This window comes from Meriones unguiculatus, chromosome 11 (genome assembly GCF_030254825.1).
Source record: "Meriones unguiculatus strain TT.TT164.6M chromosome 11, Bangor_MerUng_6.1, whole genome shotgun sequence".
NCBI lineage: Eukaryota > Metazoa > Chordata > Mammalia > Rodentia > Muridae > Meriones > Meriones unguiculatus.
Window position 1 is genome coordinate 105,919,492 of NC_083359.1, and position 16,254 is coordinate 105,935,745.

At 43.0% G+C, this 16,254-nt stretch overlaps 1 protein-coding gene across 1 annotated transcript in view; it reads right to left on the reverse strand.

Annotated features, from left to right (window-relative positions):
• The window catches only part of Spata17 (spermatogenesis associated 17), a 177,464-nt gene that overhangs the window by 60,207 nt on the left and 101,003 nt on the right, over positions 1-16,254 (reverse strand). Inside the window, 1 exon segment of the mRNA XM_021638233.2 lies at positions 2,864-3,070. Within this exon segment, the coding sequence (XP_021493908.1) occupies positions 2,864-3,070 (207 nt within the window).

The following is a 16,254-nucleotide window of genomic DNA, read 5'->3' on the forward strand; positions in this document are numbered from 1 at the left end:
ATCTGCTATCAAGACATCACAAGTCTTAAATTGGACTCTTCTGCCTTTTGACAAATCCAGTGGTTTGAAGAATTGATATTTGGTTGTGGAATAGGTGTTAGTCGCTTCTGTGGGCCACTGTGTAAGACAGAGTGAGAACCATAACTTGAGGTTCCCTTTAGGAAGTACAGTGCAACACTCTTGTGTGGCAATAAAAACATGATACTGCTCAAAAGTAGCAGGAAGCCCTCTTGGTTTCAAAAAGAGAATTTAAAGGGCTTTTAGATGATAAAAACATCAAATAAATAAAAGTTTAAAAGTTGAGACTTTGACCAGGTCAGCCCCCATGTGAAGTTAGAGTTTCCTCAGCAGAAGTTTTAACCCTCTGTAGGAATGCAAACACACATCCACCCCCAATCTCCCCTGCTGTCTGTCAGGACCTTAGGAGTTCCCTGGAGGACAGGGAGTCAGAAGAACCTCGTTTAAGCAGTGCCACAATGAGAGTAAGCTCCTCTCCTGGTCTTTAGTCTCAGACCCCAGCACACTGCCTGTGAGCTCGATGGCTCACCTCCTTGGTGAGGGAACGACATCTGCCGAGTCCCTGATGCCACCTTTCGGATCGCAGGAGTGCCTGGTCCCACTCCTTCCTGACGTAGCACAGGCTGCTACACTTTGGATATAACTTCATGTTTTAGATATTTCTATGGCCATCACTTCCAACCAACAATCTCTGGAAGGTGTGTAGTGTTGTCCTCTATAGTCAGGAAATCCCCTTCCAAATTCCAAATGCTGTGTTCAGACACTGGCATCGGGCAGTCGTTAATGTCCTCAGTGTGTAGGCACCTTTGTTACTGAATAAAGGAGATGTGGCCCAGAAAACAATAGAAAACAACCCTACTGTGAATAAAAAGAAAGCCACGAGAAAAGAGGGAAAAGAAGACACAGGAAAGAAGGCTAGTACGCAAAGAAAGGAAGTGCATTACAGAAAGATGGAAGAAGAAAGGATGTGAGAAAGACTATGATGGAAGAACATGCGCAGAGAAAGAGGGATCGTGAGGTAGAGGAGAGGAGGAAGGAGGGAAGAACAGAAAACGACTACCAATAAGAGAAGAGAAAAGAGGAAGAAGTGAGAAATGAATATAATGTACATATCAGTAGAGATGTTTTACAACACCCTGTAAAAAGTTGTAAAAATATCAGTCAACAGTATTTTTTTTCTGTTAGTAGTTTTAAGAGAGGAAACTATGTAAATAAAGGCAATTGAGGACAGAGAACAGAAATACATCTCGGATAAGCAGTGTAGGAAAGAGTACCGGCAGTCCTAGCGAGAGCTGACTTGGTGTTGGGCAGGGAAAGGTACCCTCTAGGAATGTCCTCAGCAGGCCCTGCTTCATGAGAGTCTCTGCTGAGTAGTCTCTCATCCTTGATGAAGACAGCCTGCTCATCTTGAATAAACACAGTGGGGCACATAGCATGGGAAGTCAAGTTCAGCTTCTGAGATCCTGCTTTTGAGAGCTTTCCTCTTTCTCTAGGATGGCTCCCTTTGAGGGAAGCCAGCAGCCATGCTATATGGCAACTTTGTGGGCTGGACACTGTGAGGAAAAACAATAACGGCAACAACTAGGCATGTAGATGAAGGAACCAACCAAGAGGATCTCCTTGCCCTTCTGTCCCTTACAGCCCACTCAAGACTTCAGAGGAAGCCACAGCCTGGCAGACACCTGACTGCACTCCTAAGTGGACTAGAGTCAGAGGTACTGACCTGGGGATGCCAAGGAAAAGCAAATTCACTTTGCCTTAGGCCCTTATGTGTGCAGGAAGCTAATGCACAGAGGTCTAACAGTCAAGAGTCAAACCCAACCCAGCTGCAGGTCGCTATCAGCTGTTGGCATCTGTCTTCTGCAGCTGAAGTACTGAAGGGCCCACAAAGTTTTCCCTCTGGGACTCTTTAGATTGTAGCAAGTGTCCTTCCCTTTCTCCATGCCTACCCTGAAGTCCAGGAGGGATTTTCCACCAACTCCAGGAGAGTCAAGATTCTCCACCTGTGCTGGGAACCTTTGGAGCATCTCCAATCCTCAAAGTGGCACTTTTTAAGTGACTCAAACATAAGTCACATTTAAAATAGTTCATAAATATGTATGTCATCTGACAACAGCTTACATCAAGTCAGCTGGATAGCACATGAACACATTTCCAGCAGTAACAGAGCAGCAACCTGTGTTCTAAGTAATCCGTGCTCAGTTCCATGTCCAAAACCGGCGAACTACGTGCCAACTTCTCTGATAACCACTTTAAAGTGACATGTTTCTTACTAAAGTTGTCTTTATAAGAAAAAACTTCACCCTCAACTACAAAACATTTTTAATCATGTAACACCATGGAAAGAGGAAAAAGGCTTCCCACAGGATAGAAGAAAATATGTGTGAGCTCTTTCATTGAGATGTGTGTAGTGTGCAGGTTTGGGAGGTGTTTTTAATGTAGCTAACAAAACAGTGATCATACCTTTGAGTCATGAATGGATAAACAAGCATATACATGCATGCTGGAATTTTATGTATATAATTTAAAAAGGAATGACATTCTGATATATTCTGATAGGTCTTAAGGACACTGTGATGAGTGAAATAGGGCATGATGGGATGAAGGAAAATAAATTGGAGAATGTTTTGAAGAGGCTGAGGCTGGCAAGATAGAAAGTTCCTATGTGGGTGATGTCAGTAGTGGTCAACCAACAGCATTAACTAACCTGATGCTACAAAAATGGACAGTGCTTTGGGCATTTTGGGTGACGTTAACGGATGTCATAACAGGCCCACTTTACCACGGTAAAGGGCTAGGAGAGGAGTGAGGAGGATGAGGGAGTAGTGACAGACAGACACAGTACCTGACACCGCTTCCTGTCGATGGGCGGCAGGCTTGCTGAATGAGGAAAGGAGCGAGCACTGGTGCAGGCCAGCCAGCTTCTGAGGCTGTGGCAGGACTTGCTCTTTTTAACAGGGCCCGATGGCTCTGGTAGAGGCTTCACCTTCTGCAGCCGCAGCTCCCATGGGTCAGGCTGTTTGCGGAAAGGTGAATTAAATACACCTGGAATCTGAAGACGAACACAGTTTCTTTAATTTACATATAAAATTGTTTTTATCCATTTAAGGGGGAAATATTTTAAACTGGAACTTTGGTGCTTAATAGGGGGTAGATTTACTAGAGGAGAATTTAGAAAACACTGTCCCTTTGTATCTGGTATAGACCAATAATCTCAGCAACTTTCAGGATTGCAGAGTAAATGTATTAAAAACTCAGTCTGAAATTATATTTGAGGAAAAATAATAGAAGAGTCTTAAGCCATCCATTTTGTATTTTTGGCAGTTACATGTTTTAAACTGTATCAATAAGCCATACCTTCATTTACATGAAGGCAAATATGGAATATTTGGACAAGTTTAGGGTATTAATTATGTAATCAATACTTGTGGTTATTTGAATTACTCATCATTGCACACCCAAGTGATATTGTTTTCAACACAATATTTTTGTTAATTCTTTGGAAATTTGACATCATACACGCCATCACACTCACTTCCCAGTCCTTTCATGTCTGTCCCACCCCACCCTCACAACCCCGTCATGGTCAAACTCTGTGGCCTGCCCTTAAATATAACTGAGTCCTTCTCTCACACTCTCGCCAGATGCCATCAAGTGTAGAGAGCTACACTTCAGCATCCTCACCACACTTTTTAAGAGGCCTCTGATGGCTTCCTGTTTAGACTGTTCCTCTGGGAGTGGGGGGAGTTGTCACAGAAGCCCTCCATGTCCCTCTTTCTCAACTGTGTGCCTGCAGCCATCAATAGCTCTGCAAAAGCAGCTTCCTTGTTCTTGACAGTCAGAGGGAGCATGGATCATGGGCTTCTGTAGAGCTGTCGACATCACAGACCACTAACATAGCCTCTGGCTGCAGTAGGCCCATGGACCCAAACAAGGTTCTCAGAGGCAGCCTGGACCATGGACCTTCAAGAAGGCCTCAGATGTTAATGATAACACGGGCAATGGACATCAGCATGGCTCCAGGCAGCTGCATGGGCCACTCACTTCCACATGGCCCCCAGGAGGCAGCAGCATGAACCGTGGACACCTGCATGGCTTTGGATGGGAACATGTGCCACCGACATGGGTCATGGCCCTCTGCTTCATCAGGACCATGGACCCACACATGGCCAGCAGCTGCATGGACCACAAATATCAACGTGGCCTAAAGTGACTACACAGGCCACTCATATCAACATGGACCCGAGGCAGCAAAGGCCAAGGACATCACCTACGTTTCAGTCAGTGGCACAGACTGCATATGTCCACATGGATCGCAGGCTTCAGGACAGACTGGAGCAGCAGCGTGGACCATAGACACCACCAGGGCCTCTGGTGGCATCACAGTCCATGGTGGTCCTCCGAGGAGGTCCAATCCAGAAGGGTAACCATTCCTCATCTCGGGCTTCATCACTGCTCATAGCCAGGTGATACTGCAGCCTGGCAGTGTGCTGGGAGCTGAGTCTGAATCTGTTTAAGCTCCAGGCTGCTGCACACCACCCTGCTGACCCCGATGGGCAAGGGCATGTTTGCCCACAGCCCTCTCTCACACCTGTGACTGCTGTCGTGTCTCCAGTCTCACCTCTCTCCACAGCACAGGCACAACTCTGCTCTTCTGTTTTTCCCATCTCTCCATCACACATCCATTCCTTGTAGTGGTACCCACACCACACAAGGCGTGGCAGGGCAGCCGGGCTGGCTTCTGCCACCCTCCCTATGTGGGCAAACGGCATCAATTTTAAGTCCCGAAGTTGGATAGTCACTCTGACTTCATGCCCATCTGGGATGCCATTTGTCACTCTAACTCTCAGTGCACTTGGTGGGCACGTCGGGCGTCCTGCTTCTGCAGTGTCACGCTGCCCTCCCTGCTCTGTGGCCGACTCTTCACAGTGCATCAGAAGAGTTGAGACAGCACAGCATCTGCGGTGCTAGAGAGGTTCCACAGAGGCACATATGACAAACGTGAAATCCAAGTGTAGCAGATGTCCATTTTCTACAAACCTCAGGTTCCTAGAGTCACAGACTGCATAGAACCCTACTTTGATATGACTTTATTTTGGTGGTTTGATTTCCATAGAACCATAATCAAAATACATGTACATATCAATATATGTACATGTATAAATAGCCTTCATGCAAATTCACATTTTAGGGAAAAGTGAAAATTTCAAGCATGAAATGTTTGGGGGCTTTGTAGATACTGAATTATATAAAGAATGTATTAAACTTTTCAGTTATTCTTAAAAGAAATAGACATCTATGCTGTAATTAACTCATAAACGTCCCTTGTCATGCTACCCTAGAGGAGCTGCAGGTCCAGGGCAGTGTCAGCTAGGACAGCTGTCTTTGAAGAACTAGTTGTCCAAGAAAAGTTTGGCATTTCTGACCAGCACTTCAGCAAATGTTCGTCCCTATCCTACCCCCCTCCTCCCATCTCCCGCACTAACAACTTGGAGGTACTACTCTGCTCAACGCTCATTCACTATGCAACTTACCACTTCACAGTTAGCTTTGAGTTTTAGTTTCCCACAGCAATCAGGTTGCATGCAGGGACAGTGCTTGGGTATTTTGGCAACCTCAGAATACAAGGTACACAGCCGATACTCAGTAAATATATCCAAACAGTCAGCAAGGACTACAAACACCAATCAGAAACACGCATCAAATTCTTCTTTACTTTGCCTCTCCAAAGCAGTGAAAGCAGGTGAGTAAAAACTTGAGACCAAAGGAATTTACAGACGTGACACTTTTTCTCTAACACAATGTTTGCATTTACGTTCAAAGACACTGTGATTAGACCTACTGAGTCGCCTTACATCTCTTCTACTTTCTAGTTAAGGGCTAAAATTTATTCTATATAAAGTTAACAAAAACACATTTTATGCCTAAAACTATTTTCAAATTGGGTCTTCTTTGATATTTACTTCTTCATATGAGTGATACTGTTTTAGAATGAGTTGTTTTTTTAAGTTACAGAAAGTATTTTAGGGTATACACTTTTGCTATTATAAAACACATGAAGTGGACTGATACAAGAAAAAAAAAAATGGCAGCCAAGGAGAGAGAGTCTACAATAGCTTTAGTGGCCACTCAATCGAGGGGTAAGTTTTTGTATGATTTTTAGGGTACTTTTCTAGGTCAAGAATGTACTGAGGATGAGAAGGAACAAATATTAGATTAAAAAGATGATTGTGACATAAGATAACTATTATCATATGCTCTCTGAAAAAGATACAAGAGACTAAATAACATTTTTGTTGGTGACAGTCTAATTGTTAAGTTATTTCCAAAATTTCCACAACCTTACAGATTAAGTTGTGAGATTCATACAACTTAGTTAAAGGTTGTAATTTACTATTTAAAATCTCCATTGGCCTGAATAACTGCTGGCATCTGTATTAACTTTGCCCCATTAGGAATCTTGATCTCCTTGTGCATTTGCACGCATGTGTATATATAGGCAAGATGGGAAATGCAAATAGACTGAGAGACATGATAGCTTTCTTAAATTATACCGTGCGACTATATAGAGCCCTCCTCATGTGTATTCTCTTTGCAATTTAAATCAAATATAGATAGAAAATACATTTTAATTGAATTTCAAATGTATCATTTAAAATCTTCAAGGTGTCAGTATTTTAGAAATTAATATATTAGCTAACTTACCTCATAAAAGCAGTTTGGCTCTCCTGGGTTGCTCATAGCAAGCAAATACCCTATTTATTGCTATGTTAGCCATTTACTTATTGTTTCTTCAAGGGAAACTTAAAACTTTATGATTGTCTGGACTGCCACATTCCATGATCCACCTGGTTAAGAATGCTTTTCTGTGAGTCACAAAAGCCACAGGAACCCCGGGGGACCATGGCATATATTCTACTTTCCCCATTTTTCACAACTTAGAAGGGCCACTGCCATGGTAGCTTTGGGGACTTCATTTTCAGCAATAATTTCCTAGAGTGACCAACACTATGGGGAAATCTGTGCTAACTGTTTGAAAAAAAAAGAGAGAGAGAGAAAGAAAAAGAAAAAGCCTCTACCTGAGTTATTTGCAGTACTGTCATGCTAACATTCAACTCAATAAGACCCAGGAGCTCTCAGGAGGGGCCTCTGCTAATAGCTTCCCACTGACCTCCCTGCAATAGGCCAGCCTGCTGACTGGTGGCCCAGTGGTGAAGACGGCAAATGAGGTGTGAAAGCTGATTTTTTTTAAAGGCTATGATTCTGAGTGGTCAGAAAAAAAAGGCAATGAGTTATATAATAGATATATATTTTCCTGAATTCCCCCCTTCAGACCGTCCATCATGGGAACTTAAGCATGACCTAGAATATTAATTATGTCAGGTTGAGTGATGAGCAAATGTACCATTTGTTACCCAGTCACCCTTAGCCTTACATTAATATTTTGAACTATTCCATATTTCTAACAATCTATCAGCAGGCTCCTTTATCCTCAGTTTTTATTCTTATGCTTAAGTGCTAGATGGGAAAGTATTTAAAGGTGCAAGTGATTTGAAAGCAGAGGTTGTGCTGGCTTCCTTGGAGCACCTGCTGTGCTGTCTCAGGATGGTGATGTGCTCCCTACACTGACCTTTGTTCCCATGTGCCTGAGGGGTGTGCAGTCTAACTTTTCTCATTTCTTTGTTATTGAGGTTTCCTTTCAGAACACATTTCTCAGAGCTGAGGAGACTAAGAAACTGGATATGGATACTTGGATTCCCACACCACAGTCATTGCTGTTTCAATGTCAGGCTTCACCATGAGAAACAGTCATTTGCCCAGCCTTGGAAGCTGCTTCATTCCAGGAGTGAACAGAGGTGAACAGGCTAGCTCAGATCCGGGAGTGAACAGAGGTGGACACAGATGAACAGGCTAGCTCATATACTTCACCTTTTCTTTTTGGAAACTGCAGTCACTCAAGTCACTCAGCAAACAGAAGTCACAGATTTCCACAAAAAGGGACAAAAATCTAAAACCATTTTCAGGCCTCTTTATTTAAAATCCATAAACGTTGCAGGCTGTGCACATTTTAGGAGGCCTACCCAAATTATGCTTCTGTACTAAATTTTAAGCAGATACAGTTTGGAAGAAAACGCAGTAGCCAAGTGTCCTAATGACTGGAAAAGTACAGGTGGGCCTGAGAGCTGTGAGGGAAACCCTTGCCATGGTGGGGAGCGCTGAACCAACAATGCAAGACACTTCGTCAAAGCTATCAGACAGACTTGTGCTAAGGGGGTTACAGAGACCCCACTCCGCAGGTAATTACCCTGCTGTCAGGGGACAAAGCGGCGCTGTGCTGCTGCAGCCTGGTGGACAGGGGCCCTGCACACCGGATTGTCCTGCTGAGGATCTAGAGGAAGCATGGTCATCTCTCAGCTACAGCAGCTGGACTCTTCCTGCATCTCAGGCTGAACTCATCACTGGAGTATATGTGATATGAACGTACTGACACAATGCAAATAAAAATCAATAAAAAGCTAACCACTGTGATTTGTTTTACTTTGTTAAGAGAATTTGGGGCCCTAGTAGTTTTAGTAGCTACTCCTGTCTTCATTTTTAAATTAAATTTATTTATCCACTTTATATCCTGAATGCAGCCCACTCTCTTCTCTCCTCTCAGTCCTACCCTCCTACCCTCTTTGCCTATACTCCCCTCTCTTTCTCCTCAGAAAAAGGGAATCCCCCAACCTCTACCAACCCACCCTGGAACATCCAGTTGCATCAGGTCGAAGTGCTTCCTTTTCTACTGAGGCTAGACAAGGCAGCCCAGCTAAGGGAAAGTGATCCAAAAGCAGGCAACTGAGTCCATGTCAGAGACAGCCCCACTCCACTTGCTAGGGGACCCACATGGAGACCAAGTTGCCCATCAGTTACACATGTCAGTGGCCTAGGTCCAATCCATGCATGCTCTTTGGTTGGTATTTCAGTCTCTGTTAACCCTCCTGGGCCTAGGTTAGTTGACTTTGTTGGTCTTATGAAGTTCTTATCCCCTGCAGGTCCCTCGATCCTCCTCCCCCTTTCTTCCACAATGCTCCCTGCATGACACCAAATGTTTGGCTATGGGTCTCAGCATCTGTTTTGTTCCATTGCTGAGTGGAACCTCTCAGAAGGCAGTCATGCTAGGCTCCTGTCTGTAAGCATAGCCGAGTGTCATTAATAGTGTCCGGGGTTTGGTCTCTCCTTGGGATGGGTCTCAGGCTGGGTCAGTCATTGGTTGGCCATCCCATCAATTTCTGCTCCATCTCTATCCTTGCATGCCTTGTAGGCAGGATTAGTTTTGGGTCAGAGGTTTTGTAGGTGGGTTGGTGTTCCCCTTCCTCTAGATCCATATTTATCACCCTACCCTAAACTCAAGTCCAAGGAGATCAAAACCCTCAACATAAAACCAGATACATTAAATCCAATAGAAGAGAAAGTAGGGAAGAGTCTTGAACTCCTTGGCATAGGAGATAACTTCCTGAACAGAATACCAACAGCTCAGGTTTTAAGGTCAACAATCAATAAGTGGGACCTTAAGAAACTAAAAAACTATTGTAAAGCAAAGAACACTATCAATAGAACAAAATGACAGCCTGCAGATTGGGAAAAAATCTTCACCAACCATCCATCTGACAGAGGGCTAATATCCAGAATGTATTAAAAAAAAAAAAAAACTAAAGAAATTAAACACCAACAAACCAAATAATCCAATTAAAAAGTGGGGTACAGAGCTAAACTTAGAATTCTCAACAGAGGAATCTCTAATGGCCAAGAAGCACTTTAAGACATGCTCAATGCCCTTACTCACCAGGGAAATGCAAATCAAAATAACTCTGAGATTCCATCTTACACTCATCAGAATGGCTAAAGATAAAAAAAAAAAAAACTCAAGTGCATTAAAGGCATGGTGCACGCCTTTAATCCCAGTACTCAGAAAGGCAGTGGTAGGGGGATTGCTGTGAGTTTGAGGTCAGCCTGGTCTACACAGGAAATCCAGGATAGCCAAGGCTACACAGAGAAATTATGTCTCAAAACAAACAAAAAAAGAAAACAAACAAAGCCCCAAAACAAAAAGCCTCAAGTAATAGCACCTGCTGGCAAGAATGTGGAGAAAAGGGAACACTCCTCCATTGCTGGTGGGAGTGCAAACTTATACAACCACTTTGGAAATCAACCTGGTGCTTTCTCAGAAAATTGGGAATAATTCTACCTTAAGACCCAGCTACACCACTCCTGGTCATATACGGTTCTATCATACCACGTGGACATTTGCTCAACTATGTTTATAGCAGCCTTATTCATAATAGCCAGAAACTGGAAACAACCCAGATGTCCCTCAACCAAAGAACAGATAAAGAAAATGTGGTACATTTACATAATGAAATACTATTCAGTTATTAAAAACAAGAAAATCATGAAATTTACAGGCAGATGGACAGAACTAAAAAGGATCATCCTGAGTGAGGTAACCTAGACCCAGAAAGACACACATAGTATGTACTCACTTATAAGTGGCTATTAGCCATATAGTTCAGGATAACCATACTACAATCCAAAGACCCAAAGAAACTAAGTAACAAGGAAGGCCCAAGGGAGGATGCTTGAATCTCACTCAGAAGGGGGAGACAGAATCGTCATCAGAAGTGGATGAAGTGTGGGAACTGGCTGGGAAGGAGGGTGGGGACCAGATGTGGGGAGATTGGGGGAGGGAGGTGAGAGGGCTGGAAGGGAGAAGGGAAACTGGAAGGGGCCATCTCTGAGACAAGCTGGAGACCTGCAACAGGGTAGGCTCCTGGAGGACATGGGGGTGATTCCAGCTGAGACTCCTAGTAGTCGGGACTGAAGTGGCCACCTAGCCAGGCTATCTTATTTTTCCTTTTAACTTAGGAACCCAGCTAGGCAATGGTGGTGCAAACCTTTAATGCCAGCACTTGGGAGGCAGAGGCAGGTGAATCTCTGAGTTTGTAAATCTCTGATTTACAAAATAAGTTCCAGGACAACCAGAGCTACACAGAGAAACCCTGTCTCAAAAAACCAAACCAAACAAAACCAAACCAAACCAACCAACCAACCACCAAACAAACAAACAAACAGAAAACTCCAAAACCAAAAAAAACCCAACCAACCAACCAACCAACCCAACAGAAAACCTTAGGAACCCAATACATCCCACACCAGCCTCCTTTTGTAGCTTTTTGTCACTGAAGCTCTGAGCTGGAGCCCTGGCTTCTCACACACCAGGTACTAGGTTCTGTCCTTAGTGGCCTCCATCCCTGAACAGAACAGGAATGGAAAGAAAAGGGAAGAAAGGGAAAGAGCAGAGGGAGAAGAAGAAAGCAGAGTTTTAAACGGTTTTCATTGATATTAGAGTGAAGCCCTGTTAAAGCAGACCCTAGAACTCGTGACCTGAAGGGGACATCTGAGACCTCAAACGGTGCAGAGCAGCATGCAGGGGCTCTTTTTCACAAGTGTCTGCAGGTGGCTTCTGTGCTCATATGGTGGCCATTCCTCCTGAGGAACTCAGCCATGCAGCAGGACCACATTCACTTGTGCATCCGGAGGAGACCCCAGCACCCAGGACTCAACTTGTCTGGAGAAGATCTCGGGCCTTCAGAGCTTTGGTGCAGGGAGAAGCAGAGATGCTGGAGAATCCCCCTAGAAGCACCTCCTACCTACTATGTTGTCCCTGTTTTATTCTGGGGAAATTTGTGTTTTCTTCAAATATTTCTTAAAGGAGAAGAAACAAAAGTATGGTAAATGTAATCACTTTATTATTATATGATCAAAGAGAAATATTTTTAAATAGCTGCCTTCACTAAGTAGAAAAAAACTGCATTTTCAGAAGTGAATTTGCTGTTCTCATCAATATTGTACATTAAAACATTTCCTGTGAAATGTTAATTAGAAGGGAAAAATTTAAATACAATATTCCCTAATGTTAATTAAAATCAATGAATATAGAACAGCTACCAACTTGCTTGATCTTAGGTATGCACAGAGATGGAAAATGCTTTTCATGCCCATGAGTCAATTCTTGGAAGAAAGAGATTAGAACTCGAAAGACTTTCTATGACTTACTTTAACATAACTAGCTGATGGTGCATATCTTTTGGTGCCTGTTATCAAAGACTTAGAACATACTATGAGAACTGAATCTCTGTGGCAAAAATATCTGAATTTCTTCTAACACTAGGTAGAATTTTGTAATAAAAATGAAAGAAAGGCATTGAGACCAAGAGAGGAACTGGAGAAGCAGGGGGTAGGGGAAGGTGTGAGGAAAGAGTCAGGGGAGATCACATTGGCCACTGTGGGGCAAGGTTATTGCCAGAAATGATCTTCAGAAGGATGAGAACTTGACTCTAATCTGACCATAAATTATAAATTTCCTGGTTTTATTATCTCCTTTAAAAGATAAACTCGGGAGAAAGCCCCAAAGAGACTATGAAAACACAGGCAAAAACTACAATTTAAAGTGAAATCACAGAGAAATAGGAGCCAGACACAGGAGAACTCTAGGAGGTGTGCATGCAAGTTAGCCTGGAGAGCAGCAACGGAACTCTCTCTCAGACAAGGTGGGAGGTGGGAGGCTGTCCTCTGACCTCAACATGTGGCACATTTGCACGTATACATCATACACACACACACACACACACACACACACACACACACACACGGTGGTAGGCATGTAGGGGGTCAAGTTATTCATAAAAACTGAATTCAGATATGTCATGAATGTGAGAATTATCACACCAGCAATTCCACAAGACTGAACGTGTCAGAGCCCATGACTGATGGAAGCAGAGAGAAGGAAACAATGCTCAAACAGCAAAGAAGAATGCCTCTGAAAGGAATATCAAAACACTGGATCGGGCTGAAGAAAGAATCTTTGATATGCCAAGGTAAATTCCAAAGCTGGAAAACCAAAGCAAAAATGGGGCAGACTGTCCAAGGGCTGTGGGCACCTGCCAAAGGTGTAGTATGTTTGTACTATAAGCGAGATGAGGAAACGTGAGGAAGGGCCAGAGGAACATCTGGAGCAATGACTGCACATTCTCCTCAGGCTCATTCGCTAGCACTGCACTGTGTGAGGGGATGCCCCTGCCAGGCCTCAGTGTTGTGTGCTCAGAATCACGGCTGTGATAAATTCAAGGCAACAAAGGTGAGCACTACTAGAAATAACTAGGACTCACGTGTGGTTGATTTTGGATTAAATTTTGGTCATTGCATCCTCGTAAAAGTTTCCACTTTTACCATTAACTTTTTTTGTCCCCATATTCAGTTATGGTAGCAAGCCATGGTTCAAGAAAGTATGCAACAGGCTGGAAAGAGGCATGATGCCAAGAATGGAGGAAGGAAGGAAAAAGGAACAGAAGCAGGGAGTAGGAAGGGAGGGATTGATGAATGAGAGACAGAAAGAGAGAAAAAGGAGAGAAACAGAAGGAAGGAAGGAAGAGAAAGAAACTAGATATTTAAGTATTGAGAGGGAGAAAGCAATCACCAACCAGATTCCACTCTGTCAAATTCTCTTACAAATATGAGGGAAGAAGTAAAAATTCTCAAATAAAAACAATGGGTTTGTTGGCAGTAGACCTCTCACTGAACCATCTCCCCTCAAGAAGCCTCTCAAGACAGTCAGAGAACAGTGAGAATACTCAGGTATTCAGACATTAGTGATTTTGGCCTCTGATTCTCCAAAGTGTTCATGAATAGTCCTATTTTTACCCCTTCTGACATGAAAGCTGGCCTCTCCCCAGTTAGGTAAAAGTTCAGCCTCCAGCCTTTTGTCCTATTATCTTACCTTTTTCTAAACATCCATACATGTTTAGCTGTTTTCATCTCGTATCTTTTCAAGCTTTCTCCCCCAAGTGGCTATTTTGAGAACACATACACATTTCTGTTAGTCTAAACAGCCTCTTCTAACTCCTGTCATCCCTGTAATTCTAATAAGTGGAAAGCACACATTTCTCATTCTGCTCTGTTCCCTGGTGCTCACTGTTTGACCTTCACTGGGTCTGTGACAAGAAGTCTGCAGCCTGGGGTGCAGATGGTGCTCCAGCCTAGGTTTGCTCCTGCCTCCCTCTGCTTGCAGGCCAGCCTGACAACAGGAGGCAAATATCCCTACTTCCCTTTCAGCATACAGCCATGGGGCTGTTTTCCTTGCTTTACGATGAGAAAAACAAAACAAAACAAAACAAAAAAAAAACAGGAGAAATTATGGAATCACACAGAACCAGTCATTACTGACAGTGTCCAGAATGTATAGAGGAGATATATTCCATCTCTCTCTGACTGGTTCTGAACTCCAGCAGGGAAAGGTGTTTGTGATTAGGTTCTGACACCTTTCTCCTTCTGTCCAAGTTTCTACACTGATTAGCCCATCACAGTTCTTTGGCAAAGAACTTGCCTCTCTTCTGTCTTCGAATGTACTGACGTTGAAGAATATACCAACAGAGAGTCCATTTTTGTCACTTGGAAAATAAAAACCATCTTTTTCACTAATATATTACTAATTAAAAGAACTATGAGTAATTTGAGAGTAAGATGTCAGACACATTTCTTTATTTTCAGTCTCAGCCATGTGTATTTATCGAGTGAATTTCATTTGTTTTGGAATTATAGCTGCTGCCGAGACAGCAGAGATAACAAATAATCAGATGGCAATTACACCTTTACTTCTTTCTAAAGGGCTCTTTCTGAGAAGACAAATACTTTGCCTCAAACCTGTCCCTGTGGACCCAGAAACCTATGCTTGCCTTCTGCCTGAGAGGTGATCACTAGTCAATCTGATTTCCCCATGCCCTCAGCTCTCCATGTTTAAGGAGCTGACAACTAACTTCTATAATGCAGATGATGGCAGCAGTGTTGAGTGTGTTATCTAGTTCTCGTCTTCAATAAAACAGGAACGTTAGGAGCATGTTTTCCATCGCTCAGGAACGTACCCTTGAGGTGGTTCCTTTTTCTTCCCTGTCCAATTCATTGAGAGGATGACTCTGAAGACAGCTAGATCAGAAGGCGAATCTCAGGTTCACTTTGGTCTATGGCTTGGCTTCATTTGTCTTGTGTAGAACCTCTAATGGTGTTAGCTGCCTCTCTCTGTGCCCTTTATATACAAGATTTGCCCTTTAAAACACTCACAACCCCCCCCCCAGAATTAACTGAACCTGGGCTCCTAGGGGCTCACAGACACTGAACCAACAGCCAAGGAGCCTGCATAGGATTGACCTCGTCCCTCTGCACACGTTATGGTTGTGTAGGTTGGTCTTCTTGAGAGAGTCCTAACAGTGGAAGCAGGGGCTGTCTCTGACTGTTGCCAGCTTTTGGGACCCGCTTTTCCTCATGCTGGGTTGCCTTGTCCAGCCTTACTATGAGGGGAGGTGCATAGCCTTGCTGGAACTTGATATGCCACATTTGGTTGATATCCAAGGGAGGCCTGCCCTTTTCTGGATAGAGGCAGAGGAGGAGTGGGTAAGCGGTTGCAGAGGAGAGGCGGGGAGAGGGACTGGGAAGAAAGAAGGGAGGGAAACTCAGTTGGAATATAAAATACTACTACTAAGAAATAGACTATAAAAAACTCACAAAAATATATTTGTGCAGATACAGACATCATATTCAAAGCCATTATAAATGTCAAATAATACTATTTTATTTTTATGTGTTTAATTCAAATAAGAAGTATTGAGTGATTAGGATTTCAATGTAAAGGACTTTACTTGTTGTGATGTAAAAGCTATAGGAATTGAGGACATTTTCAGGCTTACAGCATGTATGTAGTATGGAAGAAACTTTGCATTCAGTCTCCAACACTGAAAGATATATGTGTATATGTATACATACACATACATATATCTATTTGTATATAGATCTATATATTGCTTCTTGGCCTTTTAGTTACATCAGGTGTAAAATGTACTAATGATTCAGAATTTTCTGATGCACACATATATGTATCCATGCTTTAACAGCAAAGGAAGGACAAATATGATACATTTAAGAGAAAAATAGCACAAGTATTTAACACCATTGGCTCCACATGCTGAGGCATGAGAGGGGCAGTCAGTTCAGTGTGTCTGGGATTAAGCTGAAAAAAGGATGAGGAAGGTATATGTTTAATTTAGGTTTCATAGCAATATTTACACGTTTTGTTTTTTCCAAACACAGTTGAGTACACACCCAGTAGTAGCTCTGAGGAATTAGCATTCACTCCCTGTACAGAATCAC